The sequence below is a fragment of the Betta splendens genome, chromosome 10 (genome assembly GCF_900634795.4).
Source record: "Betta splendens chromosome 10, fBetSpl5.4, whole genome shotgun sequence".
Lineage (NCBI taxonomy): Eukaryota > Metazoa > Chordata > Actinopteri > Anabantiformes > Osphronemidae > Betta > Betta splendens.
The window spans coordinates 6,329,265-6,343,521 of record NC_040890.2 but is presented as its reverse complement, the minus strand read 5'-3'; the positions used below and the strand labels follow the sequence as shown (position 1 = coordinate 6,343,521).

Genomic DNA, 14,257 nt, shown 5'->3' with positions numbered 1-14,257 from the left:
TCCACATAAAGAAGCTTTTCACAGCTACATCTGTTAGCAACAGAACTCTACACCTCAATAAATGTCACATACAGTATGTGCCTTTACTGTATAGACAACAACACCACAGTATTGATCCTATAGACACAGTTTCATTTAATGCATTGAGACCTTGCCTGATGAAAACCAGTGCCAAGAGAGTTGTGCAAAGACAGGAACATGTGAAATGACTTTTTATTGCGCGTTTGGTCATTTTTTTTAGACAACAAGGCTATCCCCAACATTGAAACAAACAGCAACGTACAAAACAGCACAGCCTTTTTTTGCCATTAACGGAAATTTAATAAGGTAGTGAAAGTACATAACAGAAAAAGATGACGCGTGAGGATGCGAGTTAATGATGACGTTGAGATGTAGAGGATGAGCTTGATGTCAAAGCCAAAGTAAGCACCATCGTCATGTAGTCAGGAAAGGCCATAATTCAGTAAGAAATACTCTAGAGGGGTGAGGAGAGGTTAAACATGATACAAGAGGGTCTTTATCACAGTTTTCAGACATTTTACCAACTAAAAGAAAAGAACAATATTTGTGTAGCACTACTTTATCATGCAATTCACTTGAGTAAACCTTCTGACACACAAAATATACTTCAATAAGTAGAACTCAACACATCTCTGTCCAGCAATAGTCACAAAGCCTGTAGTTTATACTCTTTAAATGTGAGATCCCTATCAAAAATAATATGCAGATATTTAGTTTTTTTTCCTTAATATATCTAAAGTGCAAGTATTTATCCATTTTATTCAATGCGTTCTGCAAGTATAAAATACAAAGGAAAAAAACAGCAATGTTTTTCCTGTTTACATGTTATATTTTCTGAAAGGAGGAGCATCATAGATAACAAAACCATATGTGTGTGTATATATATAAATATATATATACACACACATATATAAATATATGTATACATATATACACGCACGCACACACGCACACACACACACACACACACACATATATATGTATATATATACACACACACCCACGCACGCACGCCACAGATAACATATTTTTAAAAGATACAACATATTACCTCATATGGAGATGATAAAGGGATTGAGAACAAACGTAACATGGGATATGTTCATTGTGCATTGACCCCGCCCCTTAAAATCCAGGAGACGTTTCCCAACAGCTTCGAAACGTCTTTGTAACTATACACGACAGTAGCCTCTACAGTCGGCGACCGCGATGGATCCTACGCTACACTACACCACTATGTGCAAACAGAAGACGTGCTGAGCGAGCTCCTCGCTGGGTTGTGATGAGTCACATGGCGCTTGGTTGTGGCCAGAGGCTGTGATTGGCTGTGGCGTTAACCAAGAACTCTGACTGGCCAATGACAGACTACAACACTGAAACCAGAAACAAAGCAGGTTCGGTGGTCTGGTCTGAAACACCTCGTGGAAGCGGTTTTCTGTCAGTAACTATAAGTGTAACTGTATATTCAGCAAGAGGCTGGCAGCCGTCAACCCTTGTGTTTGTGGAAGTTTGCTGTTAATAAGTCACGTACACGAACAGCCTCCCTGTTTGGGACTAGAGGAACAAGGAGCACAAAGCACCTACAGCCGGAGCCATCACAGCAATCTGGATGATGCAACGAGCCGAGTCACGTCTCCTAATAAACGCTTTGTTTTTCTGCCCAAAGCTTGAGCAACCAATAGAGGTTCAGCGTGAACTTCCTCTGGTTTAGTGGCAGACAAAAGGCAGGGTTACATCATGGTTGGGGGCGGCTATGACGGCTCCTGCTGTATCATTAATAAAGACATTTGCTCAGCTTCGGTGCACCATCCTGCCCCTGCGCTGACCTCAGCCAAACCCGAGTCGAGGACGGGTCGACCGAGAACAGGACTGAAAAACCCGCCCGCCGCGACGCATTCGAGTCCCAGGAGCAGCTGGTTGCTCACTATGACTGCAACTCGGCAGTGAGGTCGCGCCAGGTTTCGCTATGACACTGGGTGAGCGTTCATAAAGTGAGGAATCACATTTGATCACACTGCGCCCCCCCTCTGTAACTTAGATAGAACCAAGTCCCAAAAATGCACAAGTCATGTTTCAGCTCAGAGTCATTCTGCACCAGTGGCACTACTGACCCAGGAGCAGCTAACGATGACGGTCTGTGACCAAGCAAAAAAAAAAAACGTGTGCGTTTTCACAGAGCGAGGCAGTGAACTACGCAAGCGCGTTCAGCCTCTCCTTACGTTTTGGCAATTGGACACAGAAAAGGAAGTGTTGTATTTCCATTTAGTATGAAGCCTCCTGGAGGCTTGAAGTGCATCAAACTAAAGCTAAGAACACTTTGGGGAATAAGCGTTCCAACAGAGTCCAAAGTCACGCCGAGTCAAGATGAACTCAGCCTGACCTCAGGTGTGCGTCGCTAGGCAAATAGTCATAATTGCCTCATAGTTGTGTTAAATATGCTTTTTAGAACTCACTGGGCAGTGTGAGGAAATATTAACATCTCCACAAGAGGGGAAGTAAATTCACCAAAAGAGAAGCCCGGACCGAATGGACCTGGGCTGGTGCTGCTCAGCCTCTACAGTGCAGTGCAAGGAGTCATCGGACCTTTAAGCAACAATCAGATTCAAACCCGGGCCAGCAAGTTCTACAAGGAACCGACAAGTTTTTTCTGGAACGTTTCTCCTTGCGCCAAAGTTACAGGCACGAGCAATCGAGCACCGATCGACTGTTCAAAGCGGGCCTTCAGAGGCCTCCGGGTGCCTTTTCCAGGCCAGGTGTGATGTGGTGAGCCGTGCCTCAGACTGTCCTCAGCCTGCGCACATGTCTGGCACTCCCCGGCTCTAACTACATTAGCAGCTTTGATCCAGCTGAGGCCTCTAAAGCTGCAATCCATGCAGTCAGTGCTTCCCCTCCGTGCCAGCTAGGTGGCACGCCATGCTGACGGAGCCGGTGGCCGAGCTCAGACGTATGAGCGGTGGTACAGCAACCTGTTTTAAAGGAACCCGACGCCTGAACGCACCACCTGAAGCACAACGATACCACATCTGCGCGAGTCGGGAGGTCGAACTGAAGAGCGGACATGTTTGCTGCACGGACCTTTCTTACACACTGAATCGTGAGCTAGGGAAAGAGGATCAGACCTGAGGTCAGACCTTCCCACGTCCGAAAGAAGGATCCTCATTGTTCAAACAATCAACTCCTCTGTCCTCTGAGTCCGCCGTGGCTGATCGCTATTGCCGAGCTCGGGTACAACCACAGACAAGACGAAGTTGAATCATACCTCACCTGCCCCCGCACCACCCGGGTGAGAAACGCACAATCCCATGTCCTCTAACCACAAGAGGCCTCATGAGGGTCGTCTAAAACACCTCCCGAGCGCTGGGACGGCGACAGGAGGCCTCAGCGGGGGAAAGACTGCGTATGTATCAATCACCCCTGCACCCACACCCTGCGTAGCGGTGCTATTCAGCCTTCCTCCGTCTCAGCCTCTCTGCAGCAGCAGGGCGGACGTGGGGACAGTCAGAGATGGTGACCATGTTGTGGCAGAAGGATCATTTTTCGAGGGGGAGCACAGGGAGACAGACAAGGCAAACTACTAGTTTACAGTAAGTGACAGGGAAAACGGAAAACACCTCACCGCTGGTCTGACCCCCCCCCCCTCACTTGAAGTAGGTGCATTAGAAGAATGACTTCACATTTCAGAAGCATAATGCAGTCGCCATAACCTCATTGTCATGCTTTCAAACATCTACTGATCACATAGTCTATACATTTGTTGTCTTTTAATAGTCTATACACGTGATACAGTGCCGCTGTTGGCACGTATACAATATTGCACACTAAGATGAGAAGTACGACGCTAGTCAGTGGCCTCCTCAAAGCCTGGGAGGGAGAAATCTGACATGTTTTCAGAAAACAAAACTTCCGAAGGAAGGAAATAAAAGCGAGCGTGATAATAAAAATAATGCAAAGGTGACTTATTGTGAACGGCGAGTCCCCCAAGAAGCGATTAAGGGGCTGTAGCACCATAAAGAGAGAGATACTGCCTCGGCCCTGCACTGTAGGCCTCTACATCCACTGACTGCCTGGCTCCTGACCAGCATCCATCTCAGCTCTGTTAATAACCTCATCCGGCCTTTTCCAGATTCTGTTTTTGGATGTAGCTGTCTTGTTTTTTTTTTTTTTTAACATCGTGGTGCATATGCTGTGCACATCCACCTGTTGCATCTCCGGATCAGCCACCACGCTCACTCCCAGTGTCGCCGCAGGCAGTGGTGCACATCCCATCAGTGAGACGCAGCTCTTCTACGAGAGGCCTCACAGCCACGGGTGCTGCTAGGGTTTCTGGGGTCCAGGGGGCTGTGCCACCCCAGGCCCCCCCCCCCTTTACGCCCCAGCAGTATCGTTCTAAAGGGCTTGCTCCAGTTCCTCTCAGCATGCTTTAGGTGTTTCTGTTATATTTCTGCCTACATTACAGCACTCGTAAATGAAAACGTACAGCGGTCGAGGTCACGGACCATCCACGTGAGGAACACGTAAACGAGTGGAGTGTATAAGGCACAGGTCGTAATGACGTCAGAGAGGATGCGTTGCCTCGCCGTGCGCTGTGCGGACGCGTCTTTTTGTTTTTCCTCGTCGGTTCTTTTTTTCTGCTGTTGTTTTACGCGTCGTGCGCTCCCATAAAGTGGACGATATCTTTTTGCATCGCCAACCCCCCCCCACCCCCAGAGGAAAAAAACAAACAAACAACAACAAGATTAACAAAGAAAATTTAACCCACAGAAAACGTGGGTATCTTAATAAGGATTTTTACAGCTGATTCACAAAATCATAATTAGTACATCTAAGTTAGCACTTTTTTCATTTAAGTCTATATGGACATGGTGCAAAAAGGTTGATATTCAATATAGTAGCTCAGAGATAAATTTATCCTGTTGGTTTGAGGCGCATGAAATAGGCTGTTAATTCTTCAGTCTCAACCTTTCCTTAATTGCATGATAGAAGTGTTTTCATTAGCCTACTACGTTTTAGGTCAGATTAAAGACTTTAGCCTACTTTTGCCAAACTTCCTAAATCATGGGCTCACACGCATGCTGACAGGTGTCGACAGGCCTGTGGCTGCGTCCTGTAATTCATATATATATATATCTTTTTTTCTTCTTATCATCTGCGTACCTTTATAATAAACTATACATCTGGAATCAGATTTTGGTTTCATAAAGTCCATAATATATTCTGTTTGTGCTGATGTCAAATATTCGTTCTACATGAAGACTGCCCGTTTAATATAATAGACCTCTGGTTTTATTTTTGAGTAAATCTTAGTATATTACCACTTTGAAAACATTTAAACATTGTTTAGTTTCTCCAAATAGCTTTGATGTGTGCAAAATCTGTCATCGATAGAGATATAAACACTCTGTTCATTGTCATTTAAATCAAGTAGGAAACAGTTCATATCTTACAGTTCAATCCTCGATAGCAGCGGCTTACTGTTACATGGGTGGTAAGTGGGGTGACATCCAGTAAAATGAGCGAGGAGGCAGCGGGGGTGCTGCCATGTCTGTGGAGGTTGTGTGTGGGGGGTGATTCCCTTGGAATTTCTCTTTCTAATTTACAGCTCAAAGTCTGTTTTTTTTGTCTCAGAGTTCGGTTTAGACTCGCTCGCGTCGCTCCTGCTCCGCTAAAATCCGCGTCAGTCGTCGTCGCCGTCGTCGCCGCCGTGCGGGCCCTCGGGCAGCAGTTCGGAGGCCCGTTTCTCTCGACTCCTCTCCTGGATCTTTCTCATCTCCTCCGCGTATTTGCAAAAGGTGTTGCCGAATTTGGACCACACTTTGCATGGAACCGTGATGGAGTTCCGGTAAGTGGGCTTCACCTCGCTGACCCGCATGAACACCCCGTACTTGTTGGAGCCCACGTCGAAGAAGAAGCGCTTGTTGTCGACCGTGAGCGACGTGCCCTCCGGCAGCTCCGCCGGCTCCTCGTCCACGCCGTAGTCGTCTATGAGTTTCGCCAGCGCGTCGCGGAACTCGATCAGACCCTGCGCCGGCAGAGCGATGGTCTGGCCTTGTGCGCTTCCCAATCCCGGCCCCCGATTAACGGTCTGCCGGATCCTCAGGAACCGCCCCCTCTGGTTCTCTTTCAGATCCATGTAATATTTCCGATTCTCCCGCACCAGGAATTCGCTCTTGAGCGCGCGCCGCGGCTCATCCTGCACCATGTCTGGGTTGCTCGGGCCCAGCTGGGCGTAATGTTCGATAAAGTCCCCGAGATAGTCGCGGAACTCCACGGCCACGGACATGGAGAGAGTGAGGCGGCTCTTGTTTCCCCCGGCCCCGACCTCGGCTATCTTTAGGAAGCGGCCTTTCACGTTCTGCTTCACGTCAAGGTAGAAGCGCTTGTTCTGGATGTCGACGCGCTTGGAGGCGAGCTCCTCGGTGTCATGCTGCAGCCGAGACATGGCGCCCATCGCGCCCGGAGGCAGCGAGCCGGGGCCTGCGGTGGGCCCGCCGTGGTCACTGCCACTGTCTCTGTCCGCCATGATGCTGCCTCCCTGCTTTACCTTCCACCGTCTCCCTCTGCCTGCTGCAACCTCGACTGCCCGTCAAAGCGCTCCGCCGCTCTATCGCGAGACGCGAGAGGAGGAGAGGGTGGAAAAAATGAAAGTAACGCTAGTTTGTGTAGCTGCAGCGCGCGCGCGCGCGCGCGCGGCGGGCTGCGTTCAAGACACTCGCGCTGTTTTTACAACGCGTCGCACAGTTTTTTTGCTCCACACTTTAGCGGAGCTGTTGCCTGTATTGCAGAGGGAAGTTATACCAGCTGGCGAGAGCGCGAGAATAACTGCAGCAAGAACTTGTGCTTTTACGTAGAGGAAGTAATATAAGGGTCACGTCTGTCTGCGTACGGAAACCAGTAAAGGACGTGAAAGTCGTACCTGCTGGTTCTGGGTTTGGCTTTTCAGCACCATGGACAGTTGGGGGGTTCAGCACCACACTCCAACCAGTCTCTCCCAGTGACAGGAAAGAGAGGGAGAGGACGCGGGAGCTGTGGATTTAGTTTGTGAATGAACAGTAGATCAAGTCTGAGTGGGAGTCTGGGGGAGGGGGCTGATGCACTGTGAAGCATCATGAATCATTATCCAGTGATCGGGCTTGCTTGTGTTTCACCATTTCTGAATGGGAAACTGCTGGTGATCTTTAATTGCTGTTCTACGTTTTAAATAAAACGATTGCCTCTTCTCTTTGAATTGTAATGCATTTCTGCTCTGTTCTCGTCATCCTTGAAACTTTACATTCATTGGATTCATATAGACAGCAGCCACTAGTACATTCATTACGTTTTAATTTGATCGCTTTATTTAAAGGTCATTTTGAATAGGAACAACAAAACATGCAGGTTAAAGTTGTCATGTGTAATTAATAATATTTTACTATATTTATTTTATATTATGCTTCTGTATACAACTATACAATTTCAAACCAAATGTGCTGATAGGATTCATGGATGTGCAGATAATGAGGTAAGATAATGCACAGTCACCAGCTGGAGCAGAAACACATACAGTAGAGAGCTGAAACAGCTCTGTCTCATCGACTGTGTCAATAAGACCTGAAACACCACAGGGACACTGTATCTGGACAGTGGAGCAAAGTGTGTCAGGAGAAGCCGAGCATATGATCGCCCCCCCCTCCTGAAGCGCTGATGAACCACCACACCCTGAGTAGGTTCCCACAGGTCTGGCACAAATCAGGAGGCACTTGTGGCAAGCCTCCTCAGGTCAGTCAGTGGTTGGCTTATACTCCCCTTTGCTTTGTCAACAAATGATTTGCTTTCAAGGCTAATTTCCAAATTCTCAATTTCTTGTGTGTGAGGGGTCTGAAAGGGGCCCTCTAATGAATGCATGACTGGCTGAATGAATGAGGAAGGGCTGGATCGGTGAGTGGGTGGGCAGTGGGTGGATGCGGGAGAGGGAGTAGACTCTGAAGGGATGTACAATTCTCCTAAAATCTTTTAGGGATCCTTGAACTGGACCAAGACTCCCTTCAATGAACCATTAACATCTGAATCAATAAAACCAGCGGATCGTACAGAATTCAGCACCAGGAACAGCGAACGCAATTCAAACTTTTATTTCCACGTAAAATGGGCAGACTCCTCGGATTCTGGCATAATATATCACAGGACAGGGGACAGACCTTCGCTGCGGTGATTGAACTGTGTCCTTCAAGCCATGTGGGGTCTCATGTGATTGGCTTGTTGGGACAGAGCTCTAAACCTGTCAAGCCTTTCAGCACCATGGACAGAGACCAGCCCCCGCTCTGACCCCGCTGATGGTGAGGCCATGATGCAGGCTGCATATTGTGATGAAACAGCCTCTCGTATATTTTCTACTACAGTAAAGATGCCCATCCACTTATCCCCTGTGATGGTATACGTCACCCCTTACTCAAGATGGACAACGAAAGGCTATTAGACACCCAGTGAAGGGCGCATGGCTCCTGACAGTGAGGAAGAGGAAAAGCTTTACAATGACTTGATTGATGGAAGGAGGCTGGGACTAGTTTACTGGTGCAGAAACATAAGGGATACATTGGTCAGCATAAAAAGCCTGAGCATGTAGTGCAAAGCTGGAGACATGTTTAGTGAAACGAGTATACTTATTAACTGTGACTGCTGTTTTTTTCACTGATACCAGCAACCCGGAGGACTGATTCATCCACGTGTTGCAGTACAGTAGTTAAAAGTGTACTGTATCCCAAGTTAGTGCTACCAAACTGCAGCAACGGGCACAAAATTGCCCGTACATGGGTGTGATCGCCTGTTTGTCTGAGGGCAACGAAGTCTGAAAGGTCTGTGCTCGCTTCGCCATTGTCAGGAATCCATTGAGAGAATTTCGCAGCGTTAGTCATCGCAACAACTATCCGCAGTGTGTGTAGTAGTCGCCTATAGCCTTTCTTGCACCTCTTGCACTTCAGATCCACAGTGGGCGCCGTGCGGGGCTTGGCCACAGACGCGCGGTGTTGTCTGCGCGGTCGGTGCGTGCGTGCGTGCGTGCGTGCGTGCGTGCGCGCGCGATTTCTCCGCTTTGCCACCCGCAGAGGTTTAACGCGGCCGAGCGGCATGGTCACACGCCAGCTGGGACGGTCGTGGCGTGCCGGTGGGCGCCCGGGTCATTAGGGTGTTTGCGCAGGACGTGGCGAGCCGACGCCGGTGACCGGGCGGGCGATGTTTGCTCACGTAAGCCGCTCGCGTTTGATGAGGGGCGCAGGGGACGCGGCTGGAGGGTGCGCGCTACTGTTGCATCGCCTCACCGGATAACCGCCGCTATCTCATCCTGTCGGTCTGCACCTCAACGATTTTATGTTGTCTTTTTTTTTAAATTTTTTAATTTTTGCTTAGCGACTACTGGATTTGCGGGAGCGGCGCTGTGTTGACGATCGAACCAAGTGGATAAAGGAGCCGACCTTGCGTGTGCGTATCATTTCTTGTGATTCCCCAGTACGCGCAAGCCGCTTTTTTTCCCCTTCTACAGAGGCAATGCGCCCACCCATGCGATGCTAGCCTATTAGCCGGAGAGAGAGACAGAGAGAGAGAGAGGGAGGCTTTCAGCCCTGGACTTCGGAAGAGGCTAATTTACGAGTCTTGTTTTGCCTTTCAGGAAACGGGGTGATACGAGGGGGAGGGTGGCTGGTGAAGGAGAATGCAGCAATCACATTTTTAAGCATGCAGATTCGGGCCGTTTCCGGTTCCTAGGCTGGTGTGTCCCCGTTCCCCATCCGAGGCCAGCAGCCGTATGGGGAAAGCAGCGGCAGACACAGATGGCATGGACACTTCCACACGGTCTGCCGCTCTGCCCTGCCTGCTCTGCCGGAGCCCGTTCGCCGCCGTCTCTCTCTTCCAGCTCGCTCCGCCGCCCAGCAGCACTGCAGCACAGCACAGGCTGACGGCATGAGGCTTGATCCAGTGCATTTCTCCATGCTGGTCATCGGGGTCTCCTTCGCCTGTTACGCCCCGAGTCTCAACTCCCTCCAGGACCAGGCGTACAGATCCGCCGTGGTCATCGAGGGCGAGGTGCGCTCCTCCCCGGAGAACGTCTCCTCCCGGGAGCCCTACAGTGTGAATGTCAAAGTGCTGGACGTGTGGCCCGTCAACAGCGGCGGCCTCGAGAGGGAGCAGCTCGTGACCGTCGGGGACTTCGGTTCCGAGGCCCCGTGCACCACGGTGGAGAAAGACCATAGATATATCTTTTTCATGGACCCGACCGCCGAACCCTTAGTATTCAAGGCATCGTACGCCCCCGTGGACGCCACCGAGCCGGAGCTGAAGAAGGATGTGGAGAGAGTGTTGTGCGAGGACTGCGGTAAGTTTAGGACTGTTGTAGCTGCCGTGCACTCACGCCGCGCTATAAGGGCCAGTGGAGCTGCCGTGGTGATGTAAGGAGACGGTCGCCGCTCTCTGGCTGCGCGTGCACCCCTGTGTGGTCTGTACAATGTGGCGATGTGCGCACACATGGGCATGCGCTGCCGCCGATTTCCACTCGGATCCTCTGTAACCCGGTCACCCGTTGGGCAGGAAGCGTGCATGCGTGTGCATGCGAGGCGGAGGCGTCTGCCCAAAATGATGGCTGGTGGAAGTTCGGTGCAGGCTGGATTCCAGCAGGATCTGCATCATCGCATCGTTACAGTAAAGTAGCCCGCATGTGGAGACAAAGCTGTAGGCAGCTGCTCCTGCAAGTCAGTGTGAGTGTGTCAGAGAGAGAGAGAGAGAGAGAGCTAGGCCAAGCATGTGATGGAAATCAGGGACAGAAACCCTGACCCGCTTTCCAAACTTCATATTATTGCCTGCAGCCAGTATTAGACGTCAGATGCATCCTGTGTGTTATATTTTATAATTGTGGCGAGGCCCCGTGCCAGTGTTGACCACAGTGACAGTCTGTGGGTGGTGGTAACACTTCAAACTGTTGCCAGTTCCCACCGCGGACATCTGAAGACGTCCTTTCCATTCCACCGCTGACAGAAAGTTCTGTAGCAGTTTGTGTGGTTCCTTTCAGGCAGTTTAGATGAGAAGTAGTGTGCAGCTACTGACCAGGATCGAGGGAAAAGTCTGATTAACGCCCGCTTCTTTAAAAAGTCTTTTTCATTGAACTGCAACAATCTGAACACCGCACCAGACAAAAAGAGCGTGTATCGTGTGCAGGTTCGAACTTTTCTTTCTCAACTCTAATTAATTTCACATTTTTCTTACCAAAGCTCTTTTAGAATCAGGGTCAGCTCCACGTAAACCATAACCACCACTGGAACCAGGTTCCCCGTGATGCGTTTACAGGCTGTCGGCTCTCCTAGCTTCATTTCCTATGACAGTCTTGACTTTTTTGGCAAACTGTCTCTGTCTCTCATCCTTTAAAGTGCTAAACTGCTTTTAAATTCTGTTGCATCGACTACTTTATTGAATCACCTGCTTGTCCCAAAATTAACCTGAGTGCAGGTGAACTCAGACAGAAAGTACTAGTCCCCACCTCCCCCCCGTAGAAATGAGAGAGCAGTGTGATTAAACAAAAGATTTCTTTCTTTCAAAATTCAGAATCGGCTGCGATGGCGTCGAGAAAGTGTCAACTTCGAGCGGGAAGTAACTCAGATGTCTCAACAAAGGGTTCATCCAGCATTTGAGCTAACAACGTGACGTTCTATTTTTATCTCTGTGACATGCTAAAATTATCAAGTCATTTATTTATGAGAGTGCTGTTGCAATCAGGCTTCGGTTTAAAACAATTTCTTGCAGGCAGGGATGAGCTCAGGAGAGGTTCTATCCACTTCTGGGCTGATTCATCCTGCACATGTGCACACCCAAAGTCAGGCGTGCAAGGAGAAACACAAGCTAATTAGACGCTTCACAGTATGTGGCGACATAATAGATGCACAGTGGCACCAGTAGCCTCTGGCTGTCGTCATGGCATCATCATGGCACATCTGCTTCATCCCCAGGATTGACTGAATTCATCTGGTAAAATCACTCATGATGAGACCAGGAGAGATGAGAGGAACATTCCACCAGTTTTGTCTTTGCACCTGTCTTCTGTACAGCAGGTCTGGTCGTATGGTTGGTACAACTCAAACCCTTTTTTTAGTATTCTACAGTGCCAAACGTTTCTATTCTAGTACTGTCACTCAGCTAAGTCGGACTCACTGGCTCCTTTATTAGCTGGAAGCTGATGTAACAGGTGAATGACTTAGTGACAATTAAGTCAATAGGAAAGTTGCTGGTTCCAATCTGGACCAACACAAGGGTTTGAACAGTTGGTTAGCAGATGAGTGCTGCTGTTGGGTGAACCAAGGGACGTCTGACGTCCATCTTACTTTTAAAACCCAACACAAACCAACAGAAACATGTTCTTTATGAACAACAGCTGATCCAAACATTCTTCCACCAGTTTGTTACTTTCCCTAATTCTGTAGAATCAAAGTCTTAAGGACAAACATTTGCTTCAAAAGCTACACTTAGCTTACGTGCTTTGTTTTAGCGTTTAACTTTCACATCAACCTGCTGCATTTAAGAAACCCATGAATGGTGAGACTGTAAATTTGAAAACGCAGCGAAGCTTATTTTAATAAAACGATGAGAGTGACCAAATGCCTCCTCTGCGGTTAACGGTGGTTAGTCCATGAACGGAGGCAGAACCGCAGCAGCTGTGGGGGTTATTTACGTTTTCCAAATGTCCTCATTAAATTTAAAGGAATGGAAGAGGACCTATTTAGGACAACAGGAGTTGAGACGTCGCTGAGAATCCATCGTTCCGTCCCGCACAGTTGAAAGCAGATGCATGTTCCCACTGAGGTCTGCTTCCTCTCACTGTTCTCTGTCTGTCGTGCATCTCAGCGGTACTAACTTACGTGCGGACTGCTCACACTCCCCTGTTAAAAAGTACAAAACCAGTCCTATCTTCCATCCAGGCAGTCTGAAGTGTAATGTAGGTCTGCTGTGATCATCGCTGCTGGCACACCTTTGAGGTACATTGACAGTTTATTCCTAAAATAGCTTTATCTGATGCCCAAACACGCTCCTGTCACTGATGCTGTATCTGGTGCTGCATACCTCAGGACCCCCCACCCCCTCCTCCCTCCCCCCTCCGTCTCCCTGCTGTAGCTGACTGTAGCTGAAGTGTGTGGTTCAGCTTGTGCCTGCCCTCCTGTCAGTCAGCGACGCAGAGGAGGAGACACACAGAAGCGGGGAGGAGGGGAGGGGAGGGGAGGGAGGCCAGGGGAGAGGAGGGGAGATCTTTAGTGTTGAGGCAACAAATGCATGCTGCAATAATGCAAACTGTAAAACCTCCAGCGATAGTCAGGGCACATTATGCTTCACTTAAGGTGAGAGCGACAAAGCTTCATTCATATCATCACAGGCTGAAGTTGTCCACCTCCAGCTCTTTGGGCCCAAAGTGACTTCAACTCCAAACAAATAAAATCATTTTATTTCTAATCAGATCTGGGACCCTTTCGTGTGTGGTTCTAGACCAGCTTGACGTCTGATTCCGGACAGTCAGATCGGAATTGACGGGTTTTTTTAAGCGGCTTCGTCTCTGCGCAGTGTCGGCGTCTCGCAGTCCTGTAAAAATAAATGCAGAGGGAAGCAGCAGCCGAGACGGGAATAACAGAGAGATGAGGGCGTTTCATATCAGATGGACATTTATGTAGAAGCTTCGACTCAGGCCAAACTGTAGAGAGTGTGTGACCACGAACAATCAATACATTGGAGATTCATTCAGGAGATTTAGGATTAAGACCAGTAATAGTTCACATGCAGCCATGACTTGATCATGATTTTGTTACATTCTACAGTTTAGAAGATCAATATTAATCGTATATGGGTTTGGACCTGACGGGAGGCTAACGGCCTAGTTAGCTTAGCTCAGAACAAACATCTAGAGCAAGTAACAGCTGTCAGGAACGGTGATGGAGCAAGTGTTGTGTGGGAATGAACCGTCTATGCTAAGCTAGGCTAACTACGCCAGCTTAACACAGCGAGCGTGATGCTGGATGCACCTCGCATCACAGGCGGCAGCAGAAACATGTCCTGCTTCCTACGAGCTGAGCTCCACTGCAGCGTGTACAACTGGAGGGCATTGATCTCCAAATCCCAGAATTAGGAGGTTCTTAGCTCTGGGGCAACACGCCGAAGCGATGCGTGCAACAGATAACACATCCAAGGCCGCACCCTGGAACAAGTTGTTACACCGAACCCTGTGAATGTGTGCAGCCATAAT

The 14,257-nt window shown here is 48.9% G+C and overlaps 2 protein-coding genes across 4 annotated transcripts in view; one reads left to right on the top strand and one right to left on the bottom strand.

Moving 5' to 3' along the window:
• Positions 1-197: 197 nt before the first annotated feature.
• Positions 198-6,645, bottom strand: purab (purine-rich element binding protein Ab). The gene has a single exon (XM_029165759.3). It carries the CDS (start codon positions 6,539-6,541, stop codon positions 5,696-5,698), a length of 846 nt encoding a protein of 281 aa, XP_029021592.1. The 5' UTR covers positions 6,542-6,645; the 3' UTR covers positions 198-5,695.
• Positions 6,646-8,863: 2,218 nt separating this feature from the next.
• The window catches only part of nrg2b (neuregulin 2b), a 31,988-nt gene continuing 26,594 nt past the window's right edge, over positions 8,864-14,257 (top strand). For 2 of the 3 annotated variants that reach the window (XM_029165757.3, XM_029165756.3), the window contains exon 1: positions 8,870-10,360. In XM_029165757.3, the coding sequence (XP_029021590.1) occupies positions 9,949-10,360 (412 nt within the window). In that variant the 5' untranslated portion in view covers positions 8,870-9,948. Of the gene's footprint in view, positions 10,361-14,257 lie in introns of all 3 variants that reach the window. The other variant, XM_029165758.3, reaches the window with a different exon arrangement.